Here is a 21020-nt window from a genome sequence, read left to right on the forward strand (position 1 = left end):
GAGCCAATGGTGCCCCGCCCGCGCGCCTCACGGGGCGGGGCCGAGGACGGCGGCCTCGCAGGGGCAAAAGGCCTCTGCCCTGGAGCYGCGCGGCCACGCGTGTCCGGCGGAGCGCGGCGCGCCGCCGTGCTTAACACTCGCGAACCGCCTCTCGCCTCGATAAAAGAGCCTGGAGTAGTAATGCACGTATTGAATTCAAAACGGTGGAAATAAAAATGTCATGGCCCGTACGGGGATCGAACCCGCGACCTTGGCGTTATTAGCACCACGCTCTAACCAACTGAGCTAACCGGCCCGCCGCGAACGATGCTCTTCCTTTCGTAATACAACCCAGGGCCAGACGCTGCCCGCGGCCCAAAGGCTCCGCGGCCCCCACGGCGCCGGGCAGCGGCGCGGGGCAGCCGGCCGGCGCCGTCCGCTGCTCGAACGAGGCCGCAGGATAAMGCGCTCGTCCTGCAGCGCCGACCAACACCAAAAGGCAGCACACGCGAGGCAGTGAGTGGAAACTGCCKATCACCCACGATTAACTGTCACTACCGGACACCCAAAACCACTGGGGAGCACATCAGAATGTCAGAATTTACAGTTGTGTTAGAATGGTAACCCACAGAGTATTTTAACAGGTATCAAAAGTAACTGTAATGTTCTGTAAGAACTTTAGAAGCAAATGTAATGAGTGATCTCCTAGTTCAGGTCTGTGCAACTCAGAAGAATAAAAAAGTGGAGAGGTATTATCAGGAGGTAACACAAGGCTGTACAACTCCGTATGGCTTACAGAAAAATCCACATAAGGATTTGGAGAAACCGAAAATTGTAATTTGTGCTAATTTTGTGCTGTTTTGTCATTAGACACGCATGCCTCTAACTCACACAATTATTAAAACTCCACTGGGATGTACCTGGGATTTCAGATCTCCCTGGTATTTGCAGCTCCTCCTTTCGGCATCAGCAGTAGCCTCCTTTTGCATTGTATTTCAGGACGGTGCCTACAACGTTCCTCAAAACGCCTGCGTTGGGGAGCGCGAGCGCACAGAGGCACCGAGCGTGGTGAAGGCTGGATGTTTCAGGAGACACACTACCATTGCCTCGCGCCTTTCACGGGGTCCTTGTCCCATCTACTTGGGGCAGACTCCCAGATCTAACAGGGAGTTTTTAAGCGGTTTGGGCGGCGCTGAAGCTCGCGAGCGCCGCTAGAGAGCAGACGACCATCAGAGATAAACCCCGTTCGCCTGGGCCTGCCGGGCCCGAAGAGCAGCCACCTGCACCGGCAGCATGAGGGAAAACCGACAGCCGCAAACACCAAAAACGCTGCCCCCGGCCTCATGGCGCATTTACCAGCCCAAGCCCAGGATCGCACATGCTAATTCCTCACAGGCGCGAGGCTCAACAYCCTCATCTACTGATAAAAGGGACAAGCCAGGCGTACGGAGAAAATCCGCTTGGCAGAAAACACCGCACACGCACGGAGGTACAAGAAGAAAAAACGGCATCAACCGCCACCAACAGCCTAGCTAACGGTCGCGACGCCGCCCCCCACCCTGCGCATGCGCAGCGGGAGGCRGGGTGGAGTAGTGCGCATGCTCCGTGAGCAGCGTGCCGCTGCGCTGGCGTCACCACCCAGGCGCTCACTGCGCGTGCGCGGCCGCCTGGGCGTTGGGGCGGGGCCTCGGCGAGGGTAGCGGAGCCTGCGCGGTTGCCAAGGCGACGGGGACACAACATGGCGGGCTGAGGGGTCGGCCGGGAGGCGCTCGGCGCTTAGCGGAGGCCCGGCCGCCTTCTCGCCCGCCCCGGGAGACCTGCAGGAGAGCCGAGGATGAACAGTAAGGGGAGGGCAGCGGGCTCCGCGCGGGGGCGCGGGCAGAGGGTCTCTCCTGAGAGGGTTGGGGGGCCGGCGGTGCCCGGTGAGCTCCGGGCCCTGCTCTTCCCGTGTCCCCGTCCGTGTCCTCAGCAGCGTGCGAACAAACCTCCCTGCGGCCCCGTGAATTAGCAGCTTCCTTGTCCCCGGCTCCTCCCCCTACTTGATCAGAATCCCCTAACTTTTGTCATTCTTTGCTTGGTGTGCAAGCCCTCCYGCTGCGTACCCTGCTTTTCCACACGTTCCATACCATATCCCATGTGCTTGGCATGTTCACTGAGTGCACTGCCTGTGTGCTACGGCCTGTCAGCGTGTTCAGGGGAACCTGAACTTCTCATCTGTGCCCTTGAGTTGTTTTGGTTTCCCTGTCTCCCCATGTGTATCTTTGTTATGTGCACRTGCTGTGCCTTTTTCTTCCTTGGCATCTCCGCATCTTCCCAACAAAATGTTATCCCATTTTGGTATTTTTTTCAGAACTTTTCCTTTTTTTTGTTCATTTCCTTAATTCCAAATTAAAAATGATTTTCTGTGTTCTCCAAATAAAGCACTGTGGGTCTAATCTCCGAGTTCCATCCCTTGCCCATGTTTTCATTTAAATTGTTCCTAACTTCCTCAGTCCTGCAGTCTATTTCATATTAAGTTGTACTATTGAGAGAGTACTTATCTGTCCTTCACATGCCTGTTTCTGTGGTGTTAGACTAATTTGAATTGCTCCAATTTATTCTCTTTACTTATAGGTTTACAGGTAACTTCTGCTATTATCTTTTTGCTCACCTGGTTGGTTTCTGTAGAGTTTTACTCCTCTTCCCTAACCGTTCTCTGCCTTTGCTCTCCATTCTAAGCCTAACATCTGTGTATGCTGGAAACTAGGGGAAAGAGGAGAGAGGATGAATAGTAGGATGGGTATCCAGCCTGGTAGAGGTGCCATGAAAAAACCACCAGCTGGGCTTGGGCTTTATTCTTCAGTGTTATATACAACTAAGACACKTTTTACTCTTCCCCTTCTTCTCTGAAGTTTCACTCTTGGAATGCTCATAACATTTTTAAAACTTCCGTGATTGTTCACCTGAGACTATCACAAATTCAGATTTAAACTGGCTGGTGATTAGCTTTCTTTTGTAGATGCAGTAAGCTTCAGTGCTTAAAACTGAAGTGCTTAACCTGTTTTTTCTCTTTCAGTGTTTGAAGTCAGTAGAACTTTTGTCTTTGTCCCTGAATCGCTGTCTTTTTGCTTGTGAACAGAAATTCAAAATTTGCTTTAACTTATTAATACACTCCAAGTTTAAATCTTTATATAAACAGTTACACTATTATCTTTACAATATCTGAGTTCCTTTCAGTATTGTATTAAGCAGTAACTAACCTTAACGTGTTCATTCTCTCATTTTCTCCCTAGGAGAAAAGGTCTCTCATCTGCAGTGGCCTCTCATGTTTTGTTGAGAGTTTACATATTGATTTTTATGCCTCAGAAAGAAGTTTCCAATAATGCAGTTTTCATTCCTGATTCTGCCCTTCACTGAATCGATATTATTTAGGTCTTTAATGTCTTTCCTTTTGCTGGTGGAGAGGACAACTGTTCTCTTGGAAGCTTTTGCCAAGTGTTTGCCAAGTGAAAGCCTCATGTGTTTGCTATATGTGTATTTGTGTGTGTATGTGGCTAGATTACTTTTGTAAAGATTAAGATACTATACCGTGCACCATTTACATGGAAAAATATTTTAGTTTTGTAAGAATGTTTAAGAGTGAATAAAGAGCTTGTGCTATTAGAACACTTCAGTTTAAAAAAAAAAATGCTTGTGAGCCCTCCACTGCAATGTGGAATTCTTTAGGAAAAAAAATGTATAAGTTAAAATATAAGCAAGAAATTAAACATATCCTATCTGATTTCTATTTATATATTTTTGATCCTTTAAATAAATTTATAAAGTAATGCTTTACTTGTGTTTCTTTGCCTAAGTACTTTGAATCTTTAACACATAAAGCCATAATACCCTAGAAATTCTTAATTTGTTTTCAGTTCATTTAACTTTCTTTTTTTTTATTGCTTGCATTCAAGAAAAATACAGAAGAATATCATTGCGATTTGTTAGAAGCTACTAGGTCAGGAAAGAGCTATTGTTTTTGTAGCTGCCTTGGATATTTTTGTCACAGAAAATGACTCTGACATTGTGTGAACATACAGCATAATCAACGTGTGTGTGGCTGGTGTGATAGTTTCTACCAAAAAAAAAATCTTTTGGCAATTTTTCTTAAAGAGCTCTGAAAGAGAGAGATTTAAGTATTTTTAATTTATGATCTCCATGCTTATATATAGSTATTTAAATAGAAAATTAAATGAGGAGAGGTAAAGGAAACAGTACAAAATGTGATCTTGCTAGCAAAGYGCATAAACGATCACTAAGCAGCATTACTGAGCAAGGTGATCCCCASATCACCTTCTTTGCACTGTCAATTGAGCAATTCTCTTGAATAACAGTTACCATTAAAGAATATCATGGTCTCCTCCCTATTTTGGAGCATCTCCTCATATACCAGTAATGATTTTCAAATTTTGTTTCTATTTTTAGAAGTTTGTATGTATGTTCTCTTCATAGAGAACATTTGACAGTGTCACGGTTTACAAGCTGATCTGCTTTTCTTGTGTTTCTAATTTAGATGRCCCAGTTTGTCAGTTGAAGGGGATAAAGGGAAAGTGTGCATAGAAAATGAGAGGGGTATTTGAATTTCTGGAGGGACTTAGCTTTTAAAGGCAGTTTGGGAGACAAGAATGTTTCCAACAGAGGAACAGCATGGGATGCTGATGATTAGAGGGAATCTAAGCAACAGATGATAAAAATGACAAGAGCAGAGGACACTGTYTCAGAATGCAGCTGCTATGTTGGAGAAAGGGGATATTATATGGGGAATCACAGAATGGTGGGAAAGCTTAGGGTTTGGGACTTTCTGGTAATAATTAAAACAAGCAACAGGTGAGCATTTTGATCACGAGGAAAGGGATGTTTATTTATTTATTTTTGTAAAAATGAATATGAAGGTTGGGGAGGAGAAGAGATGAAGACGAGCAGCTTGGTTGCTGTTTGAAAGATGTAATTGGAATTTTCCTGCCTGAATGACTTTCCTCTGTGAAATCTCTTGGCTCTGGAGAAGGCAGGTTTTCTCTCCTCTGAGGCTGTATTTATACTTGTAAATCAAACACAGTTGGAAATGTTCTTTGACACAGAGGCAGGAATTGGCCCAACATCTCTGCTAATAAATTCTCTTACCTTATCCTGCAAAAAAATTCTCTCTTCCCCCCCCCCAAAAAAAAAAAAAAAAATCAAAAAACTGTGTTTGAGGAACAACTTTAGAAGGTCCTCACTCCTTGTGACAGGCTAGGGAGGTACTTACGAGAGGACTGGGTGGCGTGGGCAGGATCCATGCCAAGGTCCATGTCACAGGAACCAATAGAAGCAATTGCATTTCACTGAATTTGCAGCTTCCACATAGTCCAAGGCTCCTACAGTCATTCTGACTCCCCTAGAAGGTTGGATAAGAGGTTTCCTTCTCTGCTTCCCCCAACATGACTGTTTTTGGAGCTCTTTCTTTTATAATAAGGGCTTGTCAAAAGCAGCAGTAGCATAAAGCTACTCAGAATCATCTTTTCCTGAGATGAAATTACTGGAAGAATTATCAAGAATAGAAGCTGTAGGTGCTAAAAATAAAGAGAAAGGGGGGGCAGAGGGGGTGAGGGGGATTGGTAAGGCAAAACTTAATCACAAAGCTGAAAGAGAAAAAAGAGGGAAGAAGAGGAACATCAATTCTGCAAGAAGTCAGGAAAAGATGCGGGAATTAATTTAAATGAAACTGTCTTTATTACCCTTAGGCTATCTGCTTCATCTCTTAAAAATATGTGAAGTTAGAATTTACTGACTTTCCCATCCTTGTTTCTGATATTTCATGCACTTCAAAATTAAAGCTAAGCTTTTAGCCCGTATCTGACTTTAATATGGGGATAATTCTTTTTAATCAGTAGCTACTGTGCTAAAAACACAGCAGAAAAAAAAAAGCCAATATATCCTACATTTCAAAAAATAATTGYATGCATTTGGTGAAAGGCAAACAGAAAGTATTCCTGGTGAAAGAGACAAAGACTAAACTTAGTTATGAGTTGCTAATGTGTCACACCAGAAAAATAGGATGCTATTTCAGTGCTGTGTCTAGAGGCATCATGTGTCTGAGCACAGAGATAGTCGTTAATTCTCCAAGACTGGATTACTGTATTTTACTTTTGGTAGTGTGAATTGCTGTAATATGGGCAGCAAAATTCCATTTGCTTTTATTCACTTTATTTTTCTCTCAAATGGTGTGTTAACAAAAAAGAAAAAAGAAGCAGCTTGTTTGTTTAATATGCCAGGAATCATAATCTAACAATTCTAACAATCTAACAAAAGATTGATATGRAGTGTTTATGAAAATGTATATTTTAAGCATACTGAAACAGCATGTTTTTGTTTTTTAGAATATAGAGCTGTTGGTAAGATAGGAGAGGGAACATTTTCTGATGTTCTGAAGATGCTAAATCTTAGGGATGGAAAATACTATGCATGTAAACATATGAAACAACACTTTGAAAGGTATGCATAATTATTCTTACTATTACTGGAAATTTTATTTAAATTCAGTGGGGAAATGTGAATTTGAGACTAGGTATTTCCGAATACACATATATTAAAAAGGTTTGCATAAAGTATAGAAAGAAAAAATGGGGGGACTTCCTGCTTGGCTTTGTGGCTATTTCAGTGAATATTCCAGTTGATGCCACCCCCTGCAGCGAATGCTGACAGCGACTGGGTCAAGTGTGAAGTGAGAGGAATGAGGGCTAAATAGGTTATTTCTGCTTTCCACATACACTGAACGTGCTTGCCTTGGTTTTCTCCCTGCACTACCTAATAGCAGGAGAAAACGTTTAAATGCCTCCCACCTCCCGTCACCCTATTGGATAAATATATATCTTCAATTTCATGCTTTAATGTGAGTCAAAACCTATATATTTATCCTTAGTCCATTTATAATTGCAAGTATTAGGTAGAGCTAATACTATATTTGACCACGTCCATCAGCAAGATAATACATAGTCATGAAAGAGCATTCTGACTTTTTATCAGCTGGAAAAATAGATGAGAGGACAATGTGGAAGTGATTGGAGCCTTGCATTGACATTCTCCATAAGATTAAGCACCAAACACTGCCTTTTGGGTTGGTGACTTTGTATTCTTAGTTAAATATATTAATTTCATATTGCTGTCAGTGGGAGCAACACATTTGTAAGAAAGGAATGAAATGGGACCTTTTGCCCATAGCTGAGATTCCATAATGTAACTCAGAGCTCCAGAGACTAAGGAAAATGGAGGTTTGAAAAAAACACTGTAAGTGAAAAAACAAACAAACCCCAAATATCTTGAAAGAACGTGACTTCTGATATTCTGCTCTATGGTAGAAAACTTTTGGTCCATTTATACATTATCTCCTACTGACCAAATTTGTCCAATTTATGATCAAAAATGCTCTTACACCAAGGGCAGGTGGTATACAGTTCAGTGGTAGAACATCAGAAGCTGACATTTCTTTTCATGTAGCATAGTTAAAAGGTCTTTTAGGCTTTTTAATCCTTTGAGAAATTGACTGGCATTCTTTTGGTGAAATGCTATATTTCAACAAGAGAGAATGGTGTTTTAAACAAAACATAACCATACGATATACTTAGATTCAAGTGGAATATAAAGATTTGGTGTTTCGTTTAGCTTTAGCAAGTCGGACTGAAAAGACATACATGCCTTGGTCTGATTTATTAAATAGTGTGCAAAACTACTTATACTCCCTGAGTTTCTGTAGCATGCAATTTTATTGTTTATCAACACCTAGCAGGGCAACATAATATTTAAACTGAGAAGTTGAATAGTGTCTATTTCTTGCATAAAGGGTTAGCATTAAAACTTACTTGTAAATGTTATTTTGGGGGAAGGCTAGACTGCCACTTTTGGCATGATGTTGAGCAGTAGTTGGTGTGTTTGATAAACCTGCTCAGGAACAACTGTATCATCATAATGTGAGTCCCAAAATGCCTCCCAGATGTCTCCTTGGAAGCCAATTGATCTCTGTGGCCTATCAACAATATATCACTACTTACCCTGTCCAGGTAAGCCCAGCTACTCTGGACGGCTACAAGGAATAAAGACAAATTTTCCAGACTATGGATTTGTTCTATAAAAAAAAAAAAAAAATAAGCAGAAGCAGACAAATAATTTATCTGGTTCTTTATTTAAGAATTCAAGTAGAGACCACAGTGGAGGGGGTTCTGACAGTCTTATGGCAGGAAAAAACGATCAGTCCCTGATTGCATGTCAGTCTTCCACTTGTTTTTGTTTTTAATTCAACTTTAGTATTGAACAAGTGAATAATCTGAGAGAAATACAAGCACTAAGGCGGCTGAATCCACATCCTAATATCCTTATGTTACATGAAGTTATTTTGTAAGTATGGTGTATTCATTTCCTTTTTCCTAATTCCTTTATTTCTAGTAACTTTTGAGTCTAGAGACAACCTGTGGGGATTTAACCAGCTTTTTATTCCAACAGAAAGGAAAAACAGCAGGTTTGTCAAATTCTCAAGTCTTCGTGCTTTTGTTGTTGTTGTTGTTGTTGTTGTTAAATGGACTTGATGTAGTTCTCATTTGTTCCAGCTCTGAAAAACACTTCAGCATCAGTATTAATGTGACAGTCTAGGGACATTTTAACCATGGAAGCTTCTTATAATATATAATACATGCTAGTGATTTGGACCTATAGCTCCCACATCCAAAACATGCTTTAGCTATCAAASTGTTGAATAGTCTGTTTTGCAGAAGGAGCAGAAATGAGGCAGGTAAATGCACACCTAAATCAGCTCACAACTTCATTCATGTCTACGAGACACCACGTTTTATCTAAGCGGGCCCAGAGCCTGTCTGCTGGAGCAAGCTCTGCACATCCAGGATTGGGCTTTAATTTGTCACTCTGAAACAGTGACATTGGTTTGTAGCTCCCCTTACGGGCACCCCTTTGCACAACAAGAAGCTGAGCTAGCTGAATGAGGCAGCCGCTGAGCTGGGAAGCTGAGCAGACAGCAGTCGGTGGCGAGGCCGGGTTCCTTCCTGCCTCATTAGGCACCTAAGTGTCTTTTGAGGACACGTTCTGCCGCACAAAGAAATTGGTTTTATGACAGCATTTATTCCATTGTTGGGAGTCTCACTCCATCACCACGCAAGAACAGACATGTAGTTCATTATCCAAATACATAACACAACTCGTTGACTGCTTTTTTTCCCCCCCTTTTTTTTTTTTGTGGAGAGGCTGGTAATGGCAGCAGCAGCTCGGCTTTCTGGAAGTCCTCAGGTTCAGCTGCCGCGTTGCTGACTAAGCGCGGTCCAGATGGGCAGCCCGCCCTGCCCCTCTCTCACAGCCTGGCTCCAAAGTGGATCGCAGATTGTACCCTCAACCTTTTGCTGTCTGGGTTAATGGAACACTGCAGAGGGCATGTGCTTTAATGGAATTATCCMCTCGTAAGTAAAGCTAAAGGGCAGAAGACATCTGTGTCTGCACACCCTGAAATGGAAAATAGTGTCAGGTAGAGTGACATTTTGTGAGAATACTTAAAGCTGCTGTTGGCAACAAAATGTAGAGCCCAATCAGATGCTCATTTTCATGGAACAGAACAGTTTTGGTGACATAACTAGTGTTTTCATACATGGCATAAGGACTTTTCTATCTTATGTTCTAAGATTGTATCAGTTAATTTACTGGAAATTTCTTGATATTAACCAGTATGGGGTACCCAGAAGACGTGCATTCTGTTAGCTTCACAGAGTAAATCAGTTAACTTTTGCACTGGACACTCAGCAATTGGATAGCATAGGCTAAACTTATGATACTTCAGATCTCAAGTTCAAAAACTTCTATGAGAAAATACCAATTAAAAATGAAAATATTTTTAAAGCTGATTAAACTAAGCTTAGTATTATTTTTCTATGCTGTTTATAAATCAACCTGTAAATTTCATTTCTAGCCTAAAGTCTCCTTATTTGTTTCTTCAGCGATAAAAAAGCTGGCTCTCTCTCACTGATATGTGAACTAATGGACATGAATATTTATGAGCTGATAAGAGGTATGTAGCATATGCTTTAGGAATATATAAACTCTCTTTGTGAAGATCACAAGTGGATTTTTTTTTCACTTAGCTGTTCAGTTATATACGATGAGTTATAGAGCAAGAATTTCTGCTGTATTGTTTTACACATTATTTATATGCAATATACCCCATTTTTAAAAGCATGGATTAATGCAGAAGGTTGCTAATGAGTCAGAGCAATGGCCATTTATTTSTACAGTCAAACCTGACAGGCAAACAAGGGAACAACTCCGATTGCAAAACACAATGTTTGCCTYATATAAAAAGCAAGAACACCATTTAAATAGGTTGCTTGTTATGTCAAGACTGTAATAAAACAATAAGAAATTTGCCTYTGTTCAAAGGATTACCAGATCAATTTAAAAAAGATTTTTTTAATACCTAGTACCTTCTATTAGGTTTTTGCTGTAAAATCACATTACTGCCTGAACACCCCTAGATTTAAAATTTTGGAGTGAAATTGTGTGTTGAGACCTCTAACAAAGAGAGTAACCCTTTCCCTGACCTAGATAGAGATTAAGATACAGTTGTTGTGACTCTGCTTGCTGTCCCAGGAGTAGTCAAGGATATCTGCTGTTTTTAATAAGGTATTTTATTGTACCAGGATAAACTTGTGGTACAAAGGTTATGAAGGATATGAAGCAGTACAATATAGGAAGGAACCYTCATAGATGGTAAACCAGTCTAGTGCATTAAAAGCAATCCTGCATCTTCTTCCAGGAAAGATACTGTATTTCAGTTGTAAAAATCAAAATATTAGGGTTTATGCTTTGACTGTTCTTTTCTTCCCAGAGTATTTGCTTTCAGTTGGTGTTCATTTTAAAGTATTTCTTTCACTTTCACACATTTCATGTGAAGAGCCTACAGTGGGAAATGGAAATAAGTCTAGCAGTCTCAGCAGTTTGCTCTGCTCTATTCTTTACCTTTAGAATAAAAAGCTTTCTTTTATCAAATTTAGCTTTTCTGTAGGAAGATATTTGTCCTGCAACTTGTTTTTTTTAAGGAGTTATTTCATGGTGAATCACTTTGAAATGATGTCTTGGTTCAATCATGATCTGAAATGGTACCGTTAGGAGTTACCAAAACATTAATCTAAGTGTACCTAAACTTCCACAGAGCTTCTTCTTTACAAGCTGCATTTTATTTGACTGTGTTTCCCATGACAAACTGCTGTTTTCACCCTGCATGGGGTATTGTCAAACCACATAGTAAAATGACAAAATTAACAGCAGATTCCTACTGAGATTCTGATTACAATGAAAAGAAATACACAGTTGAACAAGAGAGTTAAAACAAAGGATTTTGGTGTTTCTGAGTATTAAAGTGTTTCAGTTGAATGTGTCAGATGTTTTAACATTTTAGAAGTAATGCCTTTTTCAGAAATTCATTTATGAGTTGCAAGGTGGACATAGGTGTCAACACCRCAGTTTGTTACTGGACAGAATTACTGGACTTCTTTCTTTTTCTCTCGCACGTAGCATTATGTCAGTCATTTTAAATAATAAATATTTCCAAGAATGTAGTTAGATTGAAAATTAAAGTTAATTTTGACCCATAACACTTACTGATTGGCAATATCTGGATGATAATCACAATTAGAGGGGGTTCCTTTGTAATTTTCAGTATTATAATTTTAAGATGTAGAACTGAATTGTATGTATTATAGATGATCTGTCAGAAAACTGTTTGCAGAGTATATAAAATTACTTATTTTTCAGACAATTTGTAGACTTGTATACTCCTACACTGTATGCTAATGCTAACACTTGTCACTTTTCAAATATTATGAACCTTGGAAATTTTGAATAGAAAAGTTAAAAAGTTTACATGAAGTGTATGAAATCATATAAAACTTAGAAAAGTTTAATGTAGGTGCAGAGCAACTATAAAAAGCCTTAAGTCAGAAAAATTTCAAGCTAGCATGATCTATACAAAATTTTGTAATGAAAAACTCAAAACACAGAGAATGAATTTCTAATTTCTGAAAATCACGGAATGGTTGGGATTGGAAGGGACGTCTAGAGATCATCTAGTCCAGCCCTGCTGCTCCACRGGGCACAGGGCGGCATCCAGGTGGGTTTGGGAGATCTCCAGAGAAGGAGACTCCACAACCTCCCTGGGCAGCCTGTGCCAGGGCTCTGTCACCCTCACAGTGAAGAAGTTCCTCCTCACCTGGAGATGGAACTTCCTGTGTTTCAATTTGTACCCGTTACCTCAAATTTAACAAAGTGTATGGAGACATTTTTGTAGTTGGAAGACAGTTCCCTGTAATGTTACTCGGAAAATTTGATCCTTTTGGGTTTTCCTTAATTCCTGTGACGGATTCATGGTCTTTCAATTAAGGCTATTTGTCTTTATGCAAAATCATAATTCCGTTGCTATTAATTTATAGTGATATCACAATAATTTAATAATTAGAAATCAATCCTGCCTTTTGTTTAATCGAGAATAGTCTTGTCATTTAAAGTGATGAAAAAATAAGGTTCAGAGAGAGGTGAAGATGCTTTAAACCAAACTGCTTCCGACCACAAGTGCTGCCCCCTTGTGATTCACTTCTTAATTACTTCCAAATAAGGTTTCTCTGATGATGTATCTGAAGGTGGAAGAGCATGGGCTCACCTTTTAGTAGGGACCTGTAAAGAGAAAGCAATTGCGTGTGTCTTTCATTATGAACCCGTGTTTGGTCCTTAAATACTGATAATAATCAGAGTTGGTTTGAATAGAGAAATATTATCAAAATTTTATCTTTTCTATTGCAAATAAAAATCCTGTTGTGGAAAACACCATTTACAGTTCCTCATGTCCCCAGTACTCTGTTTCCAGGGCTTGTTACCTAATCCTGCTCAGTGGATTATGGTGATGGACCGGGGGAGCGCCGCGATCAGCTGGGAACACGGGTCCTGCCGGGACTTGCATGCTCAGTGCGTTAGTGTCCTCATAATCTCCCTCCTCTTCTCCAGCCAATTACTCATCCTCCTGTCATCATGCAGATCACCACTTGCGTTGTTTTGGTTTTTGTTTTCCCCCAAATCTTGGCCATTTCTGCTTCCGTTGATGACATTGCAGCATTATATAACAGCATTACAGAAAGATTAAAAGGCCTCTGGAGCCTATGAAAGAAAAAACTGAGTAGTTATTGAATGGTTTGAAAAATAGATTGATTTTATAACTGTTATTATTGCACAGCAGCAGTAGCAGGTTAAACTACATGGGTTGACCTGCGATTTGCAAGTGAAATGAGAATCAAAGTCATTTAAATATTGCACTAAGTTGAAATGACTGATATGAGTTTTAACCCCTAAGGACAGTTACTTTGTTTAGAGAGGAAAGTAGACCTTTAGACATGAAATATTCTGGTTCAGATTGGATTTCCAGTTCTATTGGATAAATAGGTATTGCAAATTACTATAATAAAACTTAATAGTCTGAAGCAGTGTCCTTTCCCAGGTCTCTTCAAAGCAGGCAGTAAAAGCTGAGGAAGGTTATAGGCCATTGAATTGGCAATTGTGTTGATCAGTTCTAGTGTATCCTGAAATTGAAATTTTGTCCTAATTCCAGTGGAAATTTGATTATAAAGCTATCTATAAATCACACAATAGTCTAACTGGAAAAGGCGGTATCAATATATTCTTGGAAGCTAAAGAAGAATTTTTTTTTGTATTCTATTATTTGCAAAAAGGGACTTGTACAACTTGAAATTTAATTCTAGGAAGGAAAAAGCCCTTACCTGAAAAAAAAATAATAAGCTACATGTACCAGCTATGCAAGTCTCTGGATCATATCCACAGGTAAGAGCCCTCGCTCCGCAGCAGCTTTGCAGTAGGTCTATCCTGCCTTCATTGCGGGCTCCCCTCTGGACCCAGCTGGGACCCCGCAGGTCCCTGCTGCAGCCAGCGCTCCGAGGGGACCTCACACGTCCCTGCTGCAGCCAGCGCTCCGAGGGGACCTCACAGGTCCCTGCTGTGGCCGGTGCTGCGGCCAGGGGCCTCCCGCCCCTGTGCTGCTCTTGCCAGAGCAGCAGCCTCCACCCTTGGCCCTGCACCTGCTCCTCCTCCAGGCCCCTTCCTTTCCCCCAGCTGCCTCCCTTGTCCCACCTTGGTGGCAAAATTACTGTTATTTCTTACTATGTTGCCAATATTAAGGAAGCTTTTTTTTTTAATTATTATCCCTACCAATAATTGGAAGCAATGAGAATGTTTATCCTTTCACTAAACTCTTCTCTTTGGTGTCTTTATGTTGGTACAGAAACGGAATATTTCACAGAGATGTGAAACCAGAAAACATATTAATAAAGGTAACTAATCTGTGAGAATATTTGAGCTGGTAGTGAAGTGTATCAGTATTTTTCTGTCTGCTCTGAGAACATAATGCATCATCATGAATAAAAAGGCAGTTGAAAAATATATACATTTATRTAAGTGCACACTTGGCTCTGTTATCTTGCTCCCGATAGAGCACAATGAAAAGCAAGTTTGATACTGGCTAAAAGGAATCAGTCGCATTATAACTAGCCTGTGTTCAACCCAGTCTAGAAACCTGTTCTGTATCAGGTATGAATATGTGTTTCCTTTCTGTGTTATCCTAAAGACAAGTGATAAGGCTCAGTTCTACATCTCTCCTTCTCCATTTAATTTCAAAGCCTAGGGGAAGTTATTCATACAAAAGAGAGCTGTGAAGACATTAGTTTTCAAGTGATTGCTTTATTGAAATCTATTTTTGTGATAGTTTCAGAGCCATTTTGCTAATGTTTGAAGAGTGAGGATTTTAAAATTCAATTTATAAGCTTTTATTTTTCCAGAGATAGATTTTTCCTRTAAGTCTTAGATGAGCACAGGAGAAACCTCTCCAGAGAGGAGCAAAACCACCTCTTATATCACTGCTAAGCACAATAACTTTAAGGAAATATCTTATCCAGATGTTCTCCTTAGCAGTCTTCCCTTCAGTAGTTGTCCATATGTTGTACATTTAACTCTTAGTTCTGTCTTTTAATGATGTACAGAAAGCTGTTTGTGCTAATTATGGGACACATCTTCAAGCCTGGGAGCTACTCCGTATTTCYATGATGTTTCACTGTTTCATACTGCCATAGTGAAACATCTGCTATAAGGGAGGTATTTTTTTGTTGTATATTATTATGCCTGTATAATCCCCTGGGGTTTCTGAAACGTTATTCTCCAGCAATCTGTGATTACCTCTATGATGATCACTTCACACATCTAAGACAATTCTTTACGTGAATATTTCACTGTTTTCTAATTTGTTAAAATGTGTTATTTACTTTTGCAGCAGAGTACCCTCAAGTTAGGAGATTTTGGATCGTGTAGAAGCATATATTCAAAGCAGCCATACACAGAATATATATCCACGCGCTGGTACCGAGCCCCTGAGTGCTTGCTTACAGATGGCTACTATAGCTACAAAATGGATATGTGGAGCGCTGGCTGCGTGTTCTATGAGATCACAAGGTACAGTGTTAACCAAAGGGTCTTGCTTGTTATTATCGAGAAGAGCATATAAGCAGCACAGGGTATGAGTAATAGGATCTTTGTTTCTCTGGATTCATGGAAGTTCCGTGTTTGATTACTCTGCAGGGTTCATGAAGCAATAACCCTGCCTTGTCGGGTACTCGCCTCACTTCGTGGTGGGTTAAGAATAAAGCTCTAGGAAGTCCAGACAAAATAGTATCAATACCACAGTAGCTACTGGGGCAGTATCTGCTGGAACAGCGGTTCACTGGCTTCATAGTTAAGTTTGATAAAAATGACTTTTGTCTACATTATCTTTGAACTTATAGAATAGGGCTTACTTCCTGTCATGAGCGTGGCCAACTATGCTCAATCTTTTTAATCTACTTCATGATATTTTTTTTTTCCTCTTTTGTTGACTTACTCTTTGGCAGCAACAGAGGAGTCTAGAGAAGGCCATCTCTTGGAGTGACTAGAATGGTTTATAAAATGGTTCAAGAACCTTGTCCTCTTACCTTATGTCCTGGAATACTGTGAGGCTGAGATCTAATCAAAGAGTTCAAGAAAACCTGTAATAAAGGGATTTAATTAAGTTTTTCAAAGATGTAAAAACTGTAATTCAAAAAGGAAATTGGGTTTGGCTTTCAAGAGAAAAGGGAAAAAATAACCCCCAAAATAGCCACTGTAAGCATTTCTTCACCATGTTTGTGCCCTAGCAACAGCAGCAGTTCTTCTCTCCTCTCCTCCCACACTGCTGCCTCTCACACACAGGCAGGGGTGGCAGCGTTTGCTTCGCTGCTGTCCTCCTCCTCCTCCACATGGCAAGTGCAGCTGCTGCCATCAGCAGCACCTTAAATGACAGCCCGGGTGCTTTGGTTGCTGACTTGTACAAACAGCTTTACCTTGGTCAGAAAACTGGTAACAGAAAAATCTCAAATTTCTTACCAAGGAAAATAGGGAAACTTTAAAAATGCCATCTTTCCATTGCAATGAAAAGCAGGTGGACTTGGAAGTTCTGCAAGGAAGTGACATGCTGCAACCTTGAAGTTTTGTGGGGCAAAAATACATAGATATGAATCATAGTTTCAGCATCACCTAACAAATTTGCAACTACTGTACACTCCCAGTGACCTGACAGGTATATTTGTGATTGGTTATAGAAAGAGAAATAAGGAATGTGAATTGGAAATAACTACATTTAAAAAAAAAAAGATTTGCCAAGATAATGGAAGCTCTAGACAGATATTCAGTTTTCTCCCATGTGTTTTGTCATTCTTGTTTAAAGTTCAACAGTATTTTTGCTGATGAACTTTAAAGTAAGACTGTAAGACTTTAAACGTAAACTGTAAGACTTYAAAGTTAAAACATGAGTTTAAAAATGCTTTTAATCTTTACTCAGCCAGACATACCTTTCAAACCTTGGTTGCCCTCTTTATGTTCCTTATCAGTCTGGACTCCTTGATTTTACATCTTTGGGATGGTACAGTTGTGTTTCCTTAAATTAGAGCTTTACATTTGAAGAGCAGCTCTGCCTTTCAAGAGGAGCAACTCCCAACTGCTCCTGTTTCAGGAGCTCGAACTGTTCAACCTCCACCAGACTTCCTGCCTCTCCGAGCTTTGGGAAGAGCTTCCGAGAAGGGCCCGGCTGCCTTCCTGAATTTGCAGACAGTTAGAAGAGGTTTCCCCCTCTACAGAGAGGGCGGAATGTTTGGCTTTCAAGAATCAATTAGTGCTCCTGAACAAATGTTTCTTAAAGCAGCTGTCAAACAAAACATTTGATATAATAGCTCATTTGGGGACTTTGCCAATATTGAAAAAGGCAAAATACGCAAGAAAATAGTGCACCTAACTTAAGTCAGATTGCTGCATTAAAAAAAAAAAAAAAGAAAAAATCAATAATCTCATGCAAATTTTACATTACCTGAAGGTCAAGCTCAGGAGTGCAATTGAAATTACCATCTTTGCAGTATTGTTGCTCACAAAGACAATTGTGTTAATCATGAGGCTTTTCTTATAAATATACATCTATTCGTGCATATACAGCAAGAGGGACTGCTCACTTCTACTGCCTTAGAAAGGAAAACTTGGCTCCTGGGGSCTGCTACTTTACTAGAATAAAGCATTATCCATTATATTTCAGCACAGGGAATGAATTTTTTACATATCTTACMCTCAAAATCATGATGATAGGGTAACTACAGGTTTCTTTTTAACAACCCACTTGTTATCTTTCACTTGTCTGGTATTAAGCYGTCTGCAAATAAATAAGCCCAAGCCTTCCCTTCCTGTTGCCTCAGTGGCAGCTGTGCCACTTAAACTAGTTCAGCCCTGTGGTCCTTAGCACTAATATCTCTGCTTGCAGTTTACAGCCTCTCTTTCCTGGATCGAATGAGCTGGACCAAATATCAAAAATCCACGACATTGTAGGTACTCCTGCTAAACAAACTCTCACTAAGTTCAAGCAGTAAGTATGGATTATCATAGCTACTCATCTCCATTTTTATATACCCCCGGTAGAAATTTAGTGACTTTCCTAAAGAGGAAATCTGATCTATAGAAATCTCACCTGGCATTTTAATTCTATATTATGTTTATATAAATAGCGATATAAATAGGGAAGAAAATATTTTTTCTCAGTATTTACCAGGGAAAATTTCCCCAATATTTTCTTTTCCCTAGTAAGCAGTTACCTACATCACATTAGAACACCACTTCCTAGTGAGATACAAATTCTTTCTGAATATTCATGAATAACTCTTTGTTCTCAACTTGCTTAACACAGGTCAAGAATTGTAAGTTTTGATTTTCCCTTTAAAAAGGGAACAGGAATACCTCCTCTTGTGCCCAATTTGTCTCCCAAAGGCTTCTCTCTCCTGTATGCAATGATAAAATACGATCCTGATGAGAGAATTGCTGCCCATCAAGCATTGCAGCATCCTTACTTTCAAGAACTCTGGCAAGTGATTTCAATTTTGAAAATTAAAATTAAAAAAGTCGCGGGGTTGGGGAGAGAATACTGTGTACTTATTATGTAGAGTGGACTGAAGTGAAGCTTCCTATGAAATTTCAGTTTCAGCTACAAAATTTGCATTACTGTATCTGATCTCCCTAGCTCCCCCTAAAAGAATATGTGCTTTGTTTTGTTTTTCTAAAAATTTTAGGGCAGCTGATAAACCAGCTTTGGCCATGCACAAAAAAGTAAGATTACTAGGAAATACTGCAGGGCAAGAACCTCTGCATTTGTGGCAACTTCCAAAGGARAGGCAAAGACAGGTAATATTTCAATGAAAGAATGGTCAACTCATTTAGAAAAAGTAATTAGGGGCACTGAGCTCGTCAACTACAAACAAATGTTTTACTGAAGCTGATGAAGGAGTTTCATTCAGTCTTTGTAGACATTGATCTTTGTTGGGTAGGATTGCAGCACCCCACATCCACGCACACAAACAAGAGTTTGAATTCAYGGGATCCCTTCACTAGGGAGTTGTTGCACTTGTGGCTGGTCAAGGGGTCGGTTCCACAGCTTTTAGGAGCTCCTCATCCTTTCTCCTGCATCTACCACTGAAGTTATAAAGAAGGGGCAGGGGAAGGGGTTGCACAGTGCAAGTTCTGTCAGGGAGAGAAGTTTTTGTCGTTTTTATTTGCTTGTTTGTCCAGGCCTTCACACTGTACTTAGAAGAAATAAGTTTGCATTTGGGTTTTTTATTTGTTTTTTTAGTTAGTTATTGTGTACTCAGATGATAGCCAGGAAAAACCTGAATTTATATTTGACGATGGAAATGAGCAAATTAAGATCTGATTAAAATTTTGGCCTACTAAAACTTGTTTATATTTGAGCTGCAAGAAAACAAATCACAGTAGCACAAGAATTCCTAATGTTTTCCTGTCATGCAATTAGCCTGGAAAGCATCAAATTACCTTCTGGAAACTTCTTTCACCAATTTAGTTATGGAGTTCACCAACATAAGCTTAATAAGAAGTTGTTTAGGAAAAAAGTTGTAATAAACATCCAGTGGCATGTGAATATATCTGTATTACTTTAAAAATAATTAAAAAAAAAGTAATTGGAGTTTCAGCAGGGTTCTCAGAAAGAAATTGAATAGTATTTGTTTTAAAAGCATTCTCCTGGGGAAGCCCGGAGGAGAAAGTCACTGTAGGCCTCTCTGCGCATATCTGCAAAACTCAAATCCTTCTCAGGTAGCCCAGTTGACTTCCTATCCTACTACCACTTCATATGCAGTTTTAACTGCAACTACGAAAAGTGAGGAAAACTCTGTTTTACAATCTGTTAAATTTAATGGGTCAAATAACATACAGACTCCAACTTACTCATGAAAATAAGCAGTGTATGTCTTACCCAATATATTTACAACTTCTATCATTTCCTCAACAGTCTGAGAGACAGAAGGAACTTAAGTCTTCTCTGAAACACTCCCACTTACCTGCGATACAACGAAGAGGAGGAGGTTACTGACCCCGCTGTGGAGTGTTTGGAGTGGGAGGGAAAGCAGGAGCGTGCGGTGGAGCCGACCCCACCAGGCTTTCGGGGCCAGAGGTCTGACCAGAACAGTGCCTTATTTTGTGTCACGAATAATTTGCAGCAAAAACCCCACACGATTCTGAAGGTCTGCGAAACCCCAACGCTGGTATTCTCTTCCCAAGAACAAGCACTATTTAATTAAAGCATTGTTTTGGCAGAGCTCAGAATGCATTTGATATTGAGCAGTTTTTTTCCTGATGGAACCTGATGAAGGAAGGGTTTGATTAAAAGTAACATGAAAGGGTTCTTTGAGCTTGAGGTGTAGAAATGGACTGTTGCATAGAAAACAGAAGTTGTCATATTATATATGACTAGCTTGACCTGTCATTCTGTATGTTTTCTTAGATGTAAAAAAAGTCTTATTTTTCAGTTAGCAAGGGTAGTATTTAGTATTTACCTCTTTGATTTAATAGCTTCAGCCTCAAGTTTTATTAAGAACTTTAAGATTATGCAAACATTTGAGACACTCCATTTTTGACAGACAATGTTGTAACTTTGAGATATTTTATATAAATTGTAGATAAAAAGATAAAGTAGTATTTTTAACTAATTCAAAAGCAAACTTTAGTCATAGTTTTTTTAAGCCATTGTCTTAATACTAATCAAATTTTAGGAGGAAATGATATTGCAGCTGGTTGCTGAAAAGGAGTAAAGAAAGATTTATTTATGTACTTATTTATTTCATAAATTTTGCACAGAGCAGATCACTGCATTGATTGATCATTAATAACAATTTGTTACTGCTTGTTATTGCTGTAAACATCGAGGTAGATATTGGAATTTAAAATTGCTGAAACACCCTAAAAATTATAGCAATTACATTTGGTGGTTGTTACAAAATAGTTCTGCCATTTGAAAAGGAAAAAAAAAGTCAACCAGGACACATTTGAGATGTTTTTTACAAAGAACTGTCCTGAAATTTTAAACTTACCATAAAAGTTATTCTGCTTGTAACTGG

At 39.8% G+C, this 21020-nt stretch overlaps 1 protein-coding gene and 1 non-coding gene across 2 annotated transcripts; one reads left to right on the forward strand and one right to left on the reverse strand.

Annotated features, from left to right (window-relative positions):
• Positions 1 to 221: 221 nt before the first annotated feature.
• On the reverse strand, positions 222 to 295 carry TRNAI-AAU. Its single transcript has one exon. It is a non-coding gene; the product is annotated as a tRNA-Ile (tRNA).
• A 2054-nt stretch (positions 296 to 2349) lies between these two features.
• On the forward strand, positions 2350 to 20526 carry MOK (MOK protein kinase). Its single transcript, XM_026050461.1, has 11 exons — positions 2350 to 2749; positions 6354 to 6468; positions 8275 to 8364; positions 9963 to 10033; positions 13767 to 13845; positions 14303 to 14351; positions 15344 to 15522; positions 17885 to 17986; positions 18305 to 18478; positions 18684 to 18795; positions 19916 to 20526. Exons 1-11 carry the CDS (start codon positions 2743 to 2745, stop codon positions 19994 to 19996), a joined length of 1059 nt encoding a protein of 352 aa, XP_025906246.1. The 5' UTR covers positions 2350 to 2742; the 3' UTR covers positions 19997 to 20526.
• The last annotated feature ends 494 nt before the right edge of the window (positions 20527 to 21020 follow it).

The sequence above is a fragment of the Nothoprocta perdicaria genome, unplaced genomic scaffold (assembly GCF_003342845.1).
Source record: "Nothoprocta perdicaria isolate Ctin4 unplaced genomic scaffold, notPer1 scaffold_69, whole genome shotgun sequence".
NCBI lineage: Eukaryota > Metazoa > Chordata > Aves > Tinamiformes > Tinamidae > Nothoprocta > Nothoprocta perdicaria.